The sequence below is a fragment of the Staurois parvus genome, unplaced genomic scaffold (assembly GCF_062004578.1).
Source record: "Staurois parvus isolate SC_StPar_1 unplaced genomic scaffold, SC_StPar_1.0 ptg000303l, whole genome shotgun sequence".
NCBI classification, from domain to species: Eukaryota; Metazoa; Chordata; class Amphibia; order Anura; family Ranidae; genus Staurois; species Staurois parvus.
Window position 1 is genome coordinate 2683095 of NW_028318099.1, and position 19061 is coordinate 2702155.

The following is a 19061-nucleotide window of genomic DNA, read 5'->3' on the forward strand; positions in this document are numbered from 1 at the left end:
TAAAGTGGGAAATACACATTATTAAGAACTAATTGGATGCAGACTTTTGAACAGGAGTCATTTCATTTGTTTACTTGTTGCTTTGTTTTAGGATTGTGCCATTCTGTTATTACCTACAGTTGAATATGAATCCCATAAGAAATTAAAGGAATGTGTTTTGCCTGCTCAGTCATTTTCTTTAAAAACAGTACATAGTGTATATTATCAGTTCTCCAAGGGTGTGCAACTTTTGATTATAACTGCAAATTGTTTTTTCAGTCAAAGTTTACTCTTGATCCTATTTGTCTTACGAGTGTCAAATGAAGGGACTACTTTAAGCAGGTTATTCATGTTGTCTTTGTCTCCTTGAGTTTTCCTTTCATTTTCTGTCCTGAACATGCCACAGAAAATGAAATTTCCCCAAAACGAGAACTTTTATTAGTCAGTTGTTATCCGAACATTTGAGTTCCCTCCCACTTTTTCTCTCACGGACAATGTTCACCCGGACAAAGAAGCATAGATGAATCTCCCTAATGGGACACAGACAAAAATTTGAATGTAACCCTTCTCCATGGTAACCTAGAGTAAATAGAACTGGATATCTAATTTAGTAATGATTACAAATGGATAATGCCAAGTGTAAATCATATCTGCTACGTACTGACTGTACTTGTCTTTTGTCCAGCATACTGCAAATCAATGCATGGTTTCTTGGGATGTTAAAAGAAATGGCAAGGTGCAGTACAATGCACAAACAAATGTGTGAAGGCACAATAAAGAATATTTATCTGCACTTACTGTACCAGTAGTTTTTGCAGAATTAACCCAACAACTGTATAGTATATTGCTTTTTGGTGAATACAATATGATGGTCCCCATTTAGTGGCTGGGCTGAAAATTAGTTGATCAAAGTCTTAGCATGTATATGGAAAAGAGAAGTTCAATTAGAATAAATTAAACCGTGCAACATTAAATCAAAAACATGAAAAGAATTTCAGTGCAAGTTGAGAGTACACTTGCATCTTTGCTCCCAACCCCAGCCATACCAAAAAGAGCAAGTTTAATTCTTTAATTACCAGCCCTTTTATCGGACATTAGTGGAAAAAAAACCTCTAAAAGCCCCAATTACCAAATTCCTTGACTACATGCAGTACTAGAGGTTATTCTGTTCTGTAGTGTGAAAACATTTAATATCCAGTGCCCACATCACTTTCTTGTTCTCATGATCCATTGACTGTTGGAAGGCCCATCACATTGTCCTCAAGCCCAAAGGTGTGATATCTTCTACAGTAATTTTTTTTTTCCCATTAATATTTTTTATTTTAGTTTTACAGCAACATTTATAGGTTAGCAGAAATCAGACAGTACAAACCTTGGTGAACAGGTTACATACATTGTATGACAGTACAAAATGAAGTAATAGCCCACAAAAGCAGATATTTTCTCACTTAGGGATACATGTAGATTCAACTAGGAAGCTCAGCAGCATGATGGATGATCACATACTTGTATGTGCAATATTCATGTTACTTGTCTACCAGTGAGACATGCTTCATTATATGAGGGGCCTTTCAAAAATTCTCAGCTGGACTAAGAAAGAAGTGTCTGATGTCAATGAAGTAACCTATTTCTATGTACTCTCCTCCAATGTCCACACACTTAGCTTTACTGATGCTCCAGTGCTCAAATCTCCATCGAAAAAAAAATCTGAGGCATCAATGACATCATCACTGGCCAAATGAACACCAGATAGTTCCTTTTTTTTTACGTTTGGGAATAAGTGGTAGTCCTGTGGTGCAAAATCTGGCGAGTATTATGAATGGATAACCAGAGAAAAGCCACAGGAATGGATGGCAGCCAACACCACAGCTGATTGTGTGGAGGAGCATTGCTCATATGCTTCAGCATAAGGGAGGATGTGTGTTTCCAGTGAGATTTGCTCTCACGTTGGAAGTGGTTGACCCAAGTTTCATCCAGTTACAAAAGAACTTCGGATCTCTGCTGAATAGCTGCAGATTGTCCCTGGATGTCGTGTTGTGCGTTTTCAGCACTGCACATCTGGAAGAGTGGTTTGGTGTAGTCACTCCTTCCATACCAGGACGTGAACTTTTGGGAGGACACTTGTATATCTTGGCAGTAGTCCAGGAGAGCTTTATCCATTAATATATAGAGCCTAGCTTCCTAAACTGAGTGGGATGTAAGAGTAGACGGATCGTAGTGGGCCCAAGAGTGAGAGGATAACTGAGAATAACAGAGTATACAATGTGGGATGAGAAAGGGTTGCAAAAGATAAGTATATAAAGGGGGTGGAGAGGATAGTGGTGGTCATGTAAAAAAAAGGAGACAAAAAAAAGGTGGGGGGGGGGAATAGAAACAGGAGGGGTAAAGGCAAGATGTAATATGGAGGTAGGTCCAGCACTATTTGTTAATCACATGACCAATAAATGGCTCTGTGCTGACTATAGATACCAAATCAGCTTTGCAACATTAGAGCACTTGCTTTTATTTGGCTGGAGAGCCATTTGGTATGCACAACATTCCTCTTTGCATGTTGCAGGAGTGTGCATTTTACATAGAATACTGAAATGTGCCTTTTTTGTTACCATTTAGCCATGGAATGTATAAAATTTACAAGTTTATCTTTATTAAAAATATATACACAAATCACCTACAGCCTGAACACTATCACCCACCCTACAAGAAACCTGTTCTAAGTGACTTACAAAGGCTGCCTCCTAAAAATGCTACTTACCTTATTACAGGTACTTATATAGTGCCGTCAATTTATGCAGCGCTTTACATATATATTGTACATTCACATCAGTCCCTAACCCTCAAGGGGCATACTTACCTTAAAGCGGAGTTCCATCCAAAAGTGGAAGCTCTGTTTGTTTGCCCCCACCTCCTCCACTGCCTATTTGGCACCTTTTTTTTGGGGGGGTGGGTACCTGGTTTTGCCGCGGCAAACTGAGCCAGAAGTTTAGCCCCCTCCTTCCTCCCGCAGTCTCCTGGGAACCTTCACAGGTCCCAGAAGACTGCCAGACCAAGCAGAATCCACAGCATGACTCACACATGCAAGGTGGGCAGCCATTTGTGAAGCCACAAGCTGTCACAGCCTGGTGCCCACAGTTGAGATGCCAGCGCCATGGAGATGAGAGACGGGGCGGTGCAGGCGAGCACATCGCTGAACCCTGGAACAGGTAAATGTGTGTTTAATAAAAATCAGCAACTACAGTTTTTATAGCTGCTGACTTTTAATAAACACAAAAAATGGCTGGAACTCCGCTTTAAAGTTCCTAACATCACTAGTTTAAAGCAATTCTAAAGGTTCTTTTTTTTTGTAAAATAACAAACATGTCTATACTTACCTACTGTATGCAGTGGTTTTGCACAGAGCAGCCTGGAGCCTCTTCTTATCGGACCTCCGCAGGCTCTCCTATTGGGTGCCCTCACATCAAGCAGCTTGCTATGATGGCACCTGCTGCTCCATGTGTCCATTCACACAGGGATCCGCGGCTTGGCCCTGCCACCTTTCTCTCATTGGCTTACTGGCTGTGATTGACAGCAGCGGGAGCTAATGAGGAGACAGACCCAGGACAGCCGAGGCTGTCATTCACATCGTTGGATCGCGATGAGGCTCAGGTAAGAATTGAGGGAGCTGCTGCACACAGATGGTCTTTTACCTTCATGCATTGAAATGGGTGCAGAGGGGAGCCATCCCTGCCAGGAGAACAGTGATTATAGTTTGCTGGAAAAAAAGCCACTGGCAATAATCGCATGAAAAATCAGACAAGCTGGTACCCAAGTCAAACAACAATTGACCTGGCTACAATCAGCTTGCCCATAGATGGAAGTCTAAGGCTGTCTTTAGTGGTTATTCAGTTTACAGTCTTCTTTTAAGTCCCGAGGTCATTGTAACCAAATACCCTTGGAAGACACCACTTTGGATTGCATATATTGGGAACTGTAAAATTATGTGTGAAACTCAGAGGCCTGGGACCAAAAAGGTCTAAATATGAGTCATCCCCAAACCATATAAAGAATACCACCATCTGCAGCTAAGCATTTGTAGCAAAGAGATGATTCCCTCTTACCCTTATAAAGACTGACAAGGGCAAGACAAACTATGAAAATACGTACTTTAATACGTTTTTTTTTCTGAATATAACCATGCTAAAATAGCAGATGGAACGATCATCCCAATCTTGGTCAGTCATCTCAGAAATGTCCCAGTTTCATTGGTCTCAAGTTCAGGGTAATTTAGGAGGCTTCCCTTGCAGAAGAGTAGTAGGAGAGACCTTTGATTGGCTTGAAAGAGCTTCATTTAATCCATACTGAGCCTCAGCCCCACACCTAAGCTGAAGATACTTTAAATGCCAAGCATTAGGTTCTGAGAGTTCCTGCTGCAATGTACCAAACAACTTAAAATAATCCCATGACATGATACTGATGATGCACATACTTCAACCCCACACTGGCCCACTTGAACCAGCCATAAAAATAATTGTTTTCGCTTACACCAGATAGGACTAAAGGTTCTGATGTTTATTTCCTGCACTGAACGCATTTTGACACTAGAGCAATTGTTTCATTTTTTGCACACACTTAAAAAAAAAAAAAAAAAATTAACATTTTCAGTCATACACTTCATTACTTGAAACATCCAGAACATTATGTACTTTCTAAAATGGAAAAGTCTTGTAGAATAAAGACAGTAGCTTTAATATATATTACACATTGTTTGCACAACTGTTTATCAAATACATAGTTAGGAAAAAATATAATAAAGTTACTTTTAGTGCACACAAAAACAATAAACACATTTTAGTAATCTATAAAAGATATAAAAGGTCATTTTCATAGCGCACTGATTACACTGTCAAAGTGATCATCGGCTGTACAGTCCCAACAACTGGGAGTTGCCTGCACAAAATGAGCACAAGCTGATATCTACTATTGCAGCCATTGGCTTGTGCTTTACACGTTGCTCTTAAATACCACTCACCGGCCACTTTATTAGGTACACCTGTTCAATTGCTTGGTAACACAAATTACTAATCAGCCAATCACATGGCAGCAATTCAATGCAGTTAGGCATGTAAGCACAGTGAAGACGACTTGCTGAGGTTCAAACCAAGCATCAGAATGGGGAAGAAAGGAGATTTCAGTGACTTTGAACATGGCATGGTTGTTGGTGCCAGACGGGCTGGTCTGAGTATTTCAAAAACGGATCTACTGGGATTTTCACACACAACCATCTATAGGGTTTACAGTGAATGGTCCGAAAAAGGGAAAATATTCAGTGAGCGGCAGTGGTGTGGATGAAAATGCCTTGCTGATGTCAGAGAAGCATCTGCAGACAGGTTGTTGCGATATTCAGATGGTAGGGTCAAAATTTGGCATAAAAACAAGAAAATATGGATCCATCCTGCCTTGTATCAAGGGTTCAGGCTGGTGGTATAATGCTGTGGGGGATATTTTTTTTGGCACCAGCAAGGTGTACCTAATAAAATAGCCAGTGAATGTATATACGTAGTACATCCAAACAGCTGAACGAGTAAACCTTAACTTGAACTGCACTTACCTGCAGATTCTCCTGCACACAGGATGGTTCCAGTGCAAGTTCCATCTTGTTATATAGCACTTTATTTGCCATCCATAAATACAGACAGTACATTGAATACAACACACCCATTGTATAAATAAATATATTTTAATTAACAGTTTTGGAAACAAGGGAAAAAAACTGTGAAAACTAAAAAAGGTAAGCATGGTAGGGTGAAAAAGAAAACTGGAGCAAACCAATTTAACATTAAAGGTTTTTTTTTTTTTAAGTCAATAACAGTAGACACCATAAATAGACAAAGACATTTCAGATCCATACTGCCCAGCATTAACGGTAAGGCTATGAATACAAGCACAAACACAATTCAAGTGTATTCTATTTGCTTTTTAAGTTTTGTATCCGTTTTATTTTCAAATCACCAAGAGTTCTCTTTACAGTACAAACATCACCTTGTGAATACACAAAAGGGAAAAAAAAAAATCTGCTATACAGAAAATACAGAACAGATATATATATGCGAATATATATCAGTTATAGATATATTTATTCATTCTTAAAAAAACTACTATATCCTGTACATTGGCAATCATATGATCAAATACTTTTCATTTTAAATATGGTTAGTGCGAAAATACCATAACAAACATTTTCAGCACAAATAAAACAGAGAAATTGACTAACAGGAGTGTCAAATATATGCATGGTATGGTAAGAAACTACAGTGGGGTTTATCATGGGACAATGAATGAACATAACTGCTAAGAAATAGTTACTGGTTTTCTTTAAGTTAAAAAAAAAATAAAAAAAAATTAGAAAAACTGAACATATGCAACTTATGACTTGCTTCAAACATGCTATTTTTGTTTAAAGTGAAACTAAACAATGAAATTTGGGTTAAAGTGTCTTCTAAGTGTGAATGCCAAAAATATGTCATAACATTTTCATATATTATATATCTATATACTTTTTCAATTCAAGTGTGTTATGGAATACTTTATTTAAAATTAAAATTATTTAAGACTGCCTACTAACCATACATTCAAGACAAGGAAGGCACTAGAAACATTTACAAATCTCTCTCCCTATTAGATCTTTTCTCGGACATGTAAAAATCTTTATATGATATCTTTATCAACATTAGTTTGAAAAATAAAGGTAGGAAATACTTAGAAAAATCACTTTACAACAGAGTGTAATTTCTATTTTTGACACGGTTGCTAAAGATTCTTTTACAAAATCATATTTACTAAACCATTCTTTGTGTATCATTTTTAATGTAGAGCACTGGTGCAACAGATAGTCTGCAGAATACACAGCTGCAGTCCCACAGCACTGGAAAAATACTTTTAAGTATATATCTAAAAAAAAAAAAACATTTTAAATCAAACCAAATTTAGTTTCACTTGAAAATACTCAAATAAGGAGACAATTAAAATATAATTAAAAAAAAAAAACGAACATAAGAAATATCGCCTTCAACCAGTGCCGGTATACCTCCCATTATGTGGGACTGCAGCAAACATTTGTTCAGGTACAACAAAGCCTTCATAGAGACACTGGTTAGAAAATGGCTTAGAGCCCAGTATTTAGGGTAAGTGGTATGAAATTGTTTTCCCAAGAAAATAATTGTTTATTCCCAGACATGACTGGAAAAGACAAATGTAGGTTATAAAATCTCAGTGTTCTATTCAGTTTCTTCATATACAAACAAGCATGGCTATGGATAATGTACTTCCCACATGTGCAGGAAACTGTACAGTGCATGATAAGTTAGATTCTTGGTATTCATGTACTTCCAACATGGGTCCTTTGGAGAAAAAATTATCACAGTGTTGACCAGGTAATTGAAAAAGGTCAAGGTAACGTAACATACAGAGGGGTGTTGGTGTTTGCGTTTATGGCAACATCTTAGGAGTTCTAAGCACTTCAGTGAGCTTCCAAGTCCACTGCTAGCATCTTTTCGTTATGCCACGTTGACCAGTCTACTGTACTTCACTTGCCTAGAAAAAAACAAAGGCCAAGGTATGGGCCAATGATAGGAACGGGGTACAACACCATGAACATTCCTCTCAAAGTACTGGAAAGGTCTGTACCACCACACCCTTGAAAGGAGGTTTGATGGAGAAGCATCTTTCAGCACCTGCAAAAAATTACAAAGTACAATTATATATGGAATGCATAATTTTTTTTCTCAAATATTTATCAAAAATATAACTATTGCTACCCATATGATAGGTCACAACAGGCCTCAAGAACAACCTGTTCTGGAATTTGCTAAGGCACAGTACCTCAAACACTGAATTTAGAAATAAAAACCTTTTAGCATTGATAATATTGTATGTACCTGGATTAAAAAAAAATGGCTCCAGCAGCATGTCCAGAGGGCATGAATTAAAGGAGAAATATAGCCAAAGCTTTTTTGGCTGTACTTCTCCTATGGATCACAGGAGTGCCAACAGTGGGCTTAACGTCACAGAGCCAGTCCAGGCTCTGAAAAGATCCCCAACCTTATAGGTGGGCTTCACCCAGATGCCTGGACAGGAAGCCAGCTGCTTCGACTCCCTCCATAGCCCAGTGCTCCACTGTGCTCTGGAGGGCTGGAGCAGAGATCCAATAAATGACCGTCACCAGCTCTCTGCAGGCTGAAGACTGAGAGCTGTATTATCAGTAGTGTTTGATTGCTCAGTTCTCAGTCTTAGAGGCAGTGGGGGTCAGCTGCAGCCATCTAGGTAAGTATAATTGTTTTTTTCTAATCGCATACTTTTTTCTGAATAGTTTGAGCCATTAGCGAACTCTCTGGACGTATTACAACCTCCAAAGAGCTGGAGTATTTAGGAGAATAGGGCTCTCCTCCAAGGCATGTCTGCTCTGAGTTTATCCATTGCTATAATAAATCTCCCAGGTTGGAAGCCAAGATGTTTATAGTTAGGGACCATACTCTGCAAAAGGTGAAATTGAACAGTAGCAGTAAGCCTTCACACGGATCTGCAATTTTGTGCAAGAAAAATTTCTGTTTTTAACCTAAATGTTGAAAGAGTTCAATTAGGTGTTTTTGTGATAACTAGTTGGAAGGCTCCAGTGCTGGGGAATTTTTATATTTTTTCAGCCACAGGAAAAGTATCCACCTTCATGGATATTATTACTGCTGTTACAAAATGGGTTTGCCCACTCAACTGAGTCATTCTACAAAACATAAATAATTTCTCAACCGGGTGAGTAGGTTTCCTCAAAATTGCCAAATGTGTAATATCATAGGAATTCCAATACAAGGATCTCAATCCTCACCTCTGCCCATGCTCACCTCCAGGATTTCCCCAGGCCTTCTCCCGTTCTCCGAATTTCCTCACCCAAATCTGTCTGTTTATCTTACTCTGCAACCTTTAACCCCTTCGTGCAGGCGCCTCCCGGCCCTTTAAGTGGTTTCTGATGGCGGGAGGCAGGGCGGGGTTTAGGGTCATGTGACTGCCGTGATTGGCTATCATGGCAGTCACATGATCAGAAAGGTGACCACGCTCTCAGCACGTTTGTTTAAAAATTTTACGCAAGTATGCGGCCGCTCGGCGTCAAGGCCTACCCGCCAAGAAGCCGCATATTTGCGTACGCACGGCTTGAAGGGGTTAAACAATATTTAAAAAGTCATTTCATCAGGGAACCCTATCCCATCTCCACCAAATGAATTGTACTTTTACTTAGGGACGCACCAAAACTTTGGCAGCCGAAAATACCCCTAACGGTCTTTGGCCGATATGAAAATAGGCACCGGTACAGGTACCGAAAATAGCCCTGCCCCCCCTGGTAGTTCTCAGGCTTACCCGAGAACCCTTTCCAATAATTCCGGCACCTGGGCATAGAGATCAAAGAAGGAAAGATGGCCTCCACTCATCTCTATGCCCTTGGAGGACCAAAGCAACGTCATTACTTGTGGTTACGGCGCCATGTAAACAAGGCCATTTGTTTAGGGGGTTTTTTTGTGCACTAGATCAATGCGCTTTTTTTTGTTTTTGATCTAATGCTTTACATTGTAGAGGAGATATTTGGGGTCTTGTTGACCCCAGATCTCACCATAAAGAGGACTTGTTACTGCTTATTTCTATCACAAGGGATGTTTGCATTCCTTTTGATAGGAATAAAAGCGATTTATTCGCGTGCAGTAGTGAACACATATGTAGGCCACGCCCACATATGTAAACGGTGTTCAAACCACACTTTATTTTTTAAACTCCTGAAAGGAGCACAATTTCCCCTCCATTCATTATATCCTTTAACTGTGCATTCTCTTTTTTTTTATCCATTTACTGCTGCTAAGGGTTGACTATAGAGCTTTCCTATCCACTCTCCCATTTTGGTGCCAATTCCCAGAACCTCCAACGTATCTAACATGAGGCCCTAATCTACCCTGTCGAAAGCCTTCTCTCGACTGATAAATACCGTGTAGGGGGCTTTTCCCTCTTACTTTTTGGTATAACCCATGGTATAACCCATTATCTCTTTCCTCCCTCCCGGGGACAAATCCCACTTGGTCTAAATGAATCCACTCTGGCATTAGGTATTTCAACCTAGTAGCTAGGATCTTTGCAAATAATTTAGTATCTGTATTTAACAGTGAGATAGACCTATAACTGGCACATTGAGTCCCATTTTTTCCAGCTTTCTGTATAACTGTAATATATGCTTCCATTTACTCCTCCCTCATTTCCATCCCATCTTCTAATGCATTCATATATACATTCAATTTGGGGACTAATTGTTCTTTAAATGTTTTTATAATATCTCACTGTATACCCATTCGGCCCCGGGCTCTTCCCGGCGGCTGTCCCCTTCAGTGCCTTCTGGATTTCCTCCTGCGTTATCTATCGTTTTTTCTAGACATTTTAACTGTTCTTCCCCTAGTCTCAGTAGGTTTGCCTCTCTTAAATACATCTGTCTCTGTCTAGTACTCTTTTTCTCCCCTTTTAGCGGTTTGTGATTTACATCATATAGTTTGCTTTAATATTTTTAAATACCTTAGCAATATCAGTGGTCGACTAAACCAATTCTCAGTTATCCTTAATTTTCTCGATATAATTTCGAGATTTCTTCTTTCTCTGTGCTCTTATTAAGTATTTACCAGGTTTATTCCCCCACCGATATCTCTATTGCCATCATGCTGAATGTCCTCCTTGTTTCTTCTTCCACTAAACTACAGAATTCCTTTCTTATTTATTATTTTCTGCTGTATATCTATCGCTACTTTCTTTTTATGTGACTATTCAAGTCCATATAGTTCCCTTAAGAGCGTATTCATTTTCTTTTGCTGTTCCTTTTTTTTTTTTCTTACCCCGATCGCTATCAAAATTCCCCTGATATATGCCTTATGTGCTTCCCACACAGTGGCCATTGAAACTCCTTCAGTCTCATTGCTTTTGAAATACTGTTCTATTTCTTTTTTTATTCTCAATTCCGTCTCATGATCCTGAAGGAGTGTCTCATTTAATTTCCACATGTTTATCTTTTTCCGCTCTCTCTCCCAAAATAACTTCATTATAACAGGTGCATGGTCCGATATTGTTGTAACTTCTATACTTTATCCACTGACTCCAACAGTCTATGTTCTATGAATATATAGTCTATCATTGAATATGACACGTGTCGGGGAATAGATCTCTGGGATGTTTAATTCTCCACGCATCTACAAGTTGACATGATATAGCATTCTTCGCAAAGCTTTCTGACATCTACTTCCTTCTCTCTGCACATGCAACGTTGTATCTGAGGCTCCATGCAGAAATTAAGATCCCCTGCTTCAATTTGCCCGTTTCGAAATCCAGGAGCCTTCCCAGTATATTCTTCAGATAAGCCACTGGAGTTCTATTGGAGCAATAGATATTTGCCAATGTACACTCTGTTTCCTGTAATCTCCACCTCAAGAACAAGAACAGACTATCAGGATCCTCCTGTCTATCCTCCACTTTAAATATTAAATTTGTAGCTATACCAATTGCCACTCCTTTAGCACATTTAGTTGCTGAATCAGCATAATACCAGGTTGGATAATATCTGGAGTATAACCTTACATTTGTTTCCTGTACTAAATGAGTCTCTTGTAAAAACGCTATTCCAATAGATCGTTGTTGTAATTCTCTAAGGATCTGATGCCTTTTTCCCTGGAATATTTAGTTCCTTAACAGAAGTCATAAAATTAACCTCGTCCATATATCGTGTGTGTGTGTGTGTGTGTGTATATACACACCAGGGGCGGACTGACAACTCATGGGGCCCCTGGGCAATAGGGGATCATGGGGCCCCTGTGTCCTTGCCCAAACTCAAAGCCTATTAAAAAAAAAGGTACCAGGGGCATTTCATGGGGCCCCTACTGACCCCGGGCCCTCGGGCAGTGCCCGAGTTTCCAAATGGTCAGTCCACCCCTGATACACACACATATATATATACACACATTTATTTTTTTTACCCTTCTTTACTCCTTTCCCTCCACCATCATTCTTCCCAACAAGAGTATCATCATCCGTTCAAATTAACATGAAGATATCTCCTATACAATTCTCCTTCCCTCCCCCTCCCGCCCCACATCCCACCTCTACTCCCCCTAAGCTCTTAACTTGTCTTTGAATCATTTGTGGTCCTAATCCTACTGTCGATTCCGAGCTGGGGTGAAGCTCTGACCACAAGCGCCCATCTAAACCACGTTCCCAACCCCTAGGCCGCATGTCTGGATGTATCTGGGACTTCCGGTTTCCCACCTCTCAAATTTTTACTTTTATTTTAGGAGGTGGAGAAGAGGGATGGAGAGGGAAACAACAAAAAAAAATTCCCTCCCGTTCCGGCTCTTCCTCCTGTTTTATCTATGGTGCATTTTCCTTTTGGGAGTTACCTGCCAACTCTCACTTTCTATTCTCCTATTCCCTTCTACCCCTTCTTCCCATCCTGGAATATCTACGTTCTATACTTCAAGTCGCTCACAAAAGTCTCTCAGATCTTCTGGGAATCTCAATCTTGCAGAGCGACCATCCTTCCACCCAATAACATGCTTAAAACCCCAACTGTATCGCACATTTTGTTTTTTTCCTCTTTTTCAGTAATGGTTTTTAACAGTCTCCTCCTGGCTATAGTGTTTCTGATGATATATTAGCAAAAATCTATACATTTGCTTCTCCAAATTTTATTACAGGTTTTCTTTTTGTCTTGTTCTAGAACTCCACCTTATCTTTAGAATGATGGAATCGAACGATCACGTCGCTAGGGTTCCACTCCCACCTTTTTGAGATCTTCCTATTCTGTGTACTCTATCAATCCTCAGATGCTCGGTTACTAGTCTATCCGTTATTATATCAAACATTTTCACCATAGTCTCCATCAGATCTTCTCTCTTCTCTTTCCCAGGTCTCGGGTAAGCCCCGTATCCTCAGATTACACCTATCTCTGTTCTCCTTATCTTTCAGTTTATAAAGCAGAAACATACAATTCCTCCCTCCATGCTGCCAAACAAGCTTATTTTGTCACTCTTATTAATACTTTGTCATCCAGTCCTCGTCGTCTCTCTACGTTTAACTCTCTACTTTCTCCACCTCCACCCAGTAACGCACTCACTTCTTACGAGATTGCGAATCATTTCAAAAACAAGATTGATGCAATTTGAAGGGACAAATCCGCTACACAGATATCTATCCCACTTAGCATACCTTGTACTAAACCTCCCTCAACACTTACTTTTTTTGACCTTACTACTGCTGAAGAGGTCACTAAAGCTTTCTCAGAAGCCCGTCTTACCACCTTCCCCCTGGATCCTGTCCCCTCTCTACTATGGTCACCCTCTTCTTCTGTCCTATGCTCCCTCACTCACATCTTCAATTCCTCCCTCTACAATGGTGCCTTCCCCACCCCTCTAAAGCATGCACACATCACTCCCATACTTAAAAATCTCTCGCTGGACCCACCAACCTGAACTTAAGGCCCATCTCCCTGCACCCGTTTACCTCTAAACTCTTAGAACGCTTAGTCTACAATCACCTGAGCTCCTACCTCACTGACAACCTTCTTGACCCTTTACAGTCTGGCTTTCGCGCACTACACTCCACTAAAACTCACGAATGATTTACTAACTGCTAAAACCAATGTCCACTACTCCGTACTCTTACTACTTGACCTCTCTGCGACTTTTGACACGGTTGACCATCCCCTCCTCCTCAAAAAACTCCACTCTCTTGGCCTCCGAGACTCTGCTCTCTCCTGGTTCTCCTCCTACCCATCGCAGCGCTCCTTCAGCATTACCTATAACTCTGTCTCCTCCTCTCCACTTCCTCTTTCTGTAGGGGTCCCTCAAGGTTCTGTCCTTGGACCCCTTCTCTTCTCCATCTACACCTCCTCCCTTGGTCACTTGATAAACTCCCATGGCTTTAAGTACCATCGCTATGCTGATGACACATAAATCTATCTTTCTACTCCTCACCTCACCCCTTCAGTCTCCCCTCGCATTACTAACCTACTAAGTGACATCAGCATGGATGTCACTCCACTTCCTCAAACTAAATCTTTCCAAAACGGAGCTCATACTATTCCCTCCAGCCCATACCCCCTCCCCTGACTTCTCTATCAAGATCAATAATACAACCATCATTCCCCTCCCCTCAATGCCAGGGTACTAGGTATAATCCTGGACTCCCATCTGTCCTTTGAGCCCCAAATCCAATCACTGTCCAAATCTTGTAGACTCCACATCTGCAACATCTCCAAGATATGCCCGTTCTTAACCTCTGAAACCACTAAACAACTTATTCACTCCCTTTTTATCTCTCAACTTGACTTTTTACTTCCTTCTCATTGGCCTACCTAAATCGCAGGCTATCCCCTCTTTAGTCCATCATGAATATATATATATATATATATATATATATATATATATATATATATATATATATATATATATATACATACATACATACACACACACATATATATACACATATACATACACATATATATACACACACACACACACATATACACACACACACACACACACATATACACACACACACACACACACATATACACACACATACATGCAGTGCATGTTAAAATGCGTTTTTATTACAAAATATATGAAAAATATTTTTAAAAATACATTTCAAATATACTGTATATCTTTAAAAATACATAATGTACATTTTTGGAATGCATTTACAAATATATGTTAAAATTACTTTTTATATGTTAAAAAAAATCTGAAGAATATATTTAAAATATATTTTTAAAAATATATATTTTTTAAATATATTCTTCAGATTTTTTTTAACATATAAAAAGTAATTTTAAAATGTTTACATATATTTGGAAATGCATTCTAAAAAATGTAGATTTGTATTTTTAAAGCCATACAGTATATTTGAAATGTATTTTTAAAAATATTTTTCATTTATTTTGTAATAAAAAATGCATTTCACCATGATATACAGGTGAAACTCGAAAAATTTGAATATCATGCAAAAGTTCATTTATTTCAGTAATGCAACTTAAAAGGTGAAACTAATATAGGAGATAGACTCATTACATGCAAAGCAAGATAGTTCAAGCCGTGATTTATCATAATTGTGATGATTATGGCTTACAGCTCATGAAAGCCCCAAATTCACAATCTCAGAAAATTAGAATATTGTGAAAAGGTGCAATATTCTAGGCTCAAAGTGTCCCACTCTAATCAGCTAATTAAGCCATAACACCTGCAAAGGGTTCCTGAGCCTTTAAATGGTCTCTCAGTCTGGTTCAGTAGGAAGCACAATCATGGGAAAGACTGCTGACCTGACAGTTGTGCAGAAAACCATCATTGACACCCTCCATAAGGAGGGAAAGCCTGAAAGGTAATTGCAAAAAAAGTAAAAGGTGCACAAGCAGCAGGGATGACTGCAACCTGGAGAGGATTGTCAGGAAAAGGCCATTCAAAAGTGTTGGGGACTTTCACAAGGAGTGGACTGAGGCTGGAGTCAGTGCATCAAGAGCCACCACACACAGACAGATCCTGGACATGGGCTTCAAATGTCGTACTCCTCTTGTCAAGCCTCTCCTGAACAACAAACAACGCCAGAAGCGTCTTACCTGGGCTAAAGAAAAACAGACCTGGTCTGTTGCTCAGTGGTCCAAAGTCCTCTTTTCTGATGAGAGCAACTTTTGCATCTCATTTGGAAACCAAGGACCCAGAGTATGGAGGAAGAATGAAGAGGCCCACACTGCAAGATGCTTGAAGTCCAGTGTGAAGTTTCCTTAGTCTGTGTTGATTTGGGGAGCCATGTCATCTGCTGGTGTTGGTCCACTGTGCTTCATTAAGTCCAGGGTCAACACAGGGGTCTACCAGGAGATTTTGGAGCACTTTCCACAGACGAGCTTTATGGGGATGCTGACTTAATTTTCCAGCAGGACTTGGCACCTGCCCACACTACCAAAAGCACCAAAACCTGGTTCAATGACCGTGGGATTACTGTGCTTGATTGGCCAGCAAACTCGCCTGACCTGAACCCCATAGAGAATCTATGGGGCATTGCCAAGAGAAAGATGAGAGACATGAGACCGAACAATGCAGAAGAGCTGAAGGCCACTATTGAAGCATCCTGGTCTTCCATAACACCTCAGCAGTGCCACAGGCTGATAGCTTCCATGCCACGCCGCATTGAGGCAGTAATTGCTGCAAAAGGGGCCCAAACCAAGTACGGAGTACATATGCATGCTTATACTTTTCAGAGGTCCGATATTGTTCTATTTACAATCCTTGTTTTATTGATTGCATGCAATATTCTAATTTTCTGAGATTGTGGATTTGGGGTTTTCATGAGCTGTAAGCCATAATCATCACAATTATGACAAATCATGGCTTCAACTGTCTTGCTTTGCATGTAATGAGTATCTCATATATTAGTTTCACATTTTAAATTGCATTACTAAAATAAAAGAACTTTTGCACGATATTCAATTTTTTTAGTAAACAGAACAGAAAACCTAAATCATATCTGCCCTGGACCCCCTAAACAACAAAGGTGTAATAATTTTACATCAAGTATTCAGCATAACAGTGTAGCTGGTTACAATTTGAATCAAATCAAGACATATACAATGCCACCAACTACTAAAACTCAATCCTGTCCTGATAAAGAAAAGGAACCTGCTTGCAGGAGTTGCAATCAAACCCAACTGTGTTTAGAAGGCAGTTAACAAGGAAAGAGATAAAACTAAAAATATTCAAACTGTGTGCAAGTACAAACATACTAAATCCTTAAATAACCTTGTCAAAACCAGCTGCTGAGACAGGACAAACTGCATTCCTTAGGGGAAGACGACAATTAAGAACTTTTTGTTCAAATCAATGATACAGATCAATTTTTACTTTAGCATCTACTAAAAGCATTTGCTAATCACTAACAAACTTGTTACATAAGGTATATTAAGGATGTATTGAACTATATTATGGGATTTAACAAACTATGAGTGTATTAAAATGATCACATGACATGCATCTTTACTTGATGAACATTCAGTGAACAAAATAAACAGCGAATATCCTGATCATCATCCTGAACTGAATAATTAGTAGTTAAATACTAAAAAAAGAAAAGCATCTCAACTGACAATTAAATTGTAACAAAGACATATATATGTATTTATTTCAGGTACTTATACAGCGCTGTCAATTTACGCAGGGCTTTACACATATATATTGAACATTCACATATAAAATACAGTTTGTCTGTAGCACTAACACAGCAGTCTTTGTCTTTCTAAGCCCCCAATAATTTAGTTTTATTAATTATACTACTTTAAAAGCATCAGCCACACCCCCAAAGACAAACCACTAATATTAGTGTGGTTCATCTCCCCAATATATAGTACATAGAACCCAAAACAAGAAGGAAAATGGAAAACTACTTGGCACTCAGATTTTCTTGTAAATATTTATGTTAACTGCCCTTTATAAATATATTAATCTTACATTATTAAATCATCCATAAATCGTAGCCAAAGTGCAACATGCCTACCAAACCCACTAGGCTTGGTAGATGACCAACTCCTCCCAACAGCCCAAATAAAAACATAGCAAACATGCAAATATATGCCGATACACATGCCATCCCCATGCCCGGTTTCTGGCGACATTGAAACAGAAAGTTGCTGTTCCGTAAAAATAAAATCCAATAAACTTATAAATCCATTATGGTTACCAAAACCTTTGAACCACCAATCCAATAAGTTTTCACATGCAGTGAGACCCACAAAGTGTGGTATGGATGTGTACAAAGACTCTACATCCAAGTCCACTAACTACCAATCATCTTCTAACGCAGTACCTTCCAATTTCCTCAGAACATCTCCTGTGTTCTTTGCGTATGATCTCAAAATATTTCACAATGGGTTGTACATTTTTTTTTTAATCTATATGTTTACCTACCTAGTCTGTTGGACTTCCCCTACCCAAAAGTGCCCTGGTGGTACTTGTTTATTCTTATGAACCTTCAGCAGGGTATAGAATGTGGGTATTGTGTATGTATCTGCTTTTAAGTTTTCATATTCTTGTTCTGATAGTACCCTTTCAAGAAAGCCCCATTTGAGACTCCTATTCAAATTCTTCACTAGGCCTGGGAACAAGCCCTCTCTTACCTTTTCATAATCTACTAAGTTGCCTATAAGTTTTATCTCTATATTGGGTCTCAGACTGCAGGACATTACCCTTTTCATCACTAGGTTTTATAACCACATCCTTAGCTTTTTTAATGTTTCTAAAGAGTTTCTCTCATTGGAGGGTTTCTTATCCATGCACTGTAACAACTAATCTAGTATCTTCAAATCCACCGTCACCAAGCCAATAACATTGAAAGATATATATTTAATACTATGAATGGCATCTTATTAAATTTATTTCACAAACCTGTTCCTTAGGGGTACAGACATCTGCCTTTGGTATACTATATGAATATTTATCCAATGAAACATCATCCATATTTTTTCATGCAAATGTAGGTGCACCGTTGCAAGATCAAGATATTTTACCCAGAGAGGTGTGCTAGACTTACTATTTAATGTATTTGATGGGTCTGCACAGCCTTTTGGATACATACAGCATGTTACTTTTTGCATGGCTTACAAACTGATATGAATTTCCTGAGAGAATTATGACAATTGTCAAACAACATCATGGGAAGATCATTGATTTTATAAAGGGTATTTAACATTAAACAAATATGTAAGGAAATTTGGGTTCAACATAATTCTTTTACCCAGTGATACAGCCAGTAAATCTGTTATTTTTCGAATTCCTTCAACAGCCCAAATGGTCTTGCAAAAGTGGAAGTTAGATGGTTGAGATAAAAAATGTAACATTGAAGGGGGCTTGCTTTTATCCATGTATGCAAAACCTTTATCCCAAAAGAAAAAACAATTGCTGTACCTGTTTAAAAAACATTAGCCGGAGTTGGGCTTTACAATGTTAATCACAAATGTAAAGTCCCCCCAGGTCTACTACTCCATCCAACATCATCTCTCT

At 39.1% G+C, this 19061-nt stretch overlaps 1 protein-coding gene across 8 annotated transcripts in view; it reads right to left on the reverse strand.

Annotated features, from left to right (window-relative positions):
• Positions 1–5673: 5673 nt before the first annotated feature.
• The window catches only part of SGMS1 (sphingomyelin synthase 1), a 395851-nt gene continuing 382463 nt past the window's right edge, over positions 5674–19061 (reverse strand). For all 8 annotated transcript variants that reach the window (XM_089683136.1, XM_089683134.1, XM_089683135.1 and 5 more), the window contains one exon: positions 5674–7685. In XM_089683136.1, the coding sequence (XP_089539262.1) occupies positions 7509–7685 (177 nt within the window). In that variant the 3' untranslated portion in view covers positions 5674–7508. The remainder of the gene's footprint in view (positions 7686–19061) is intronic.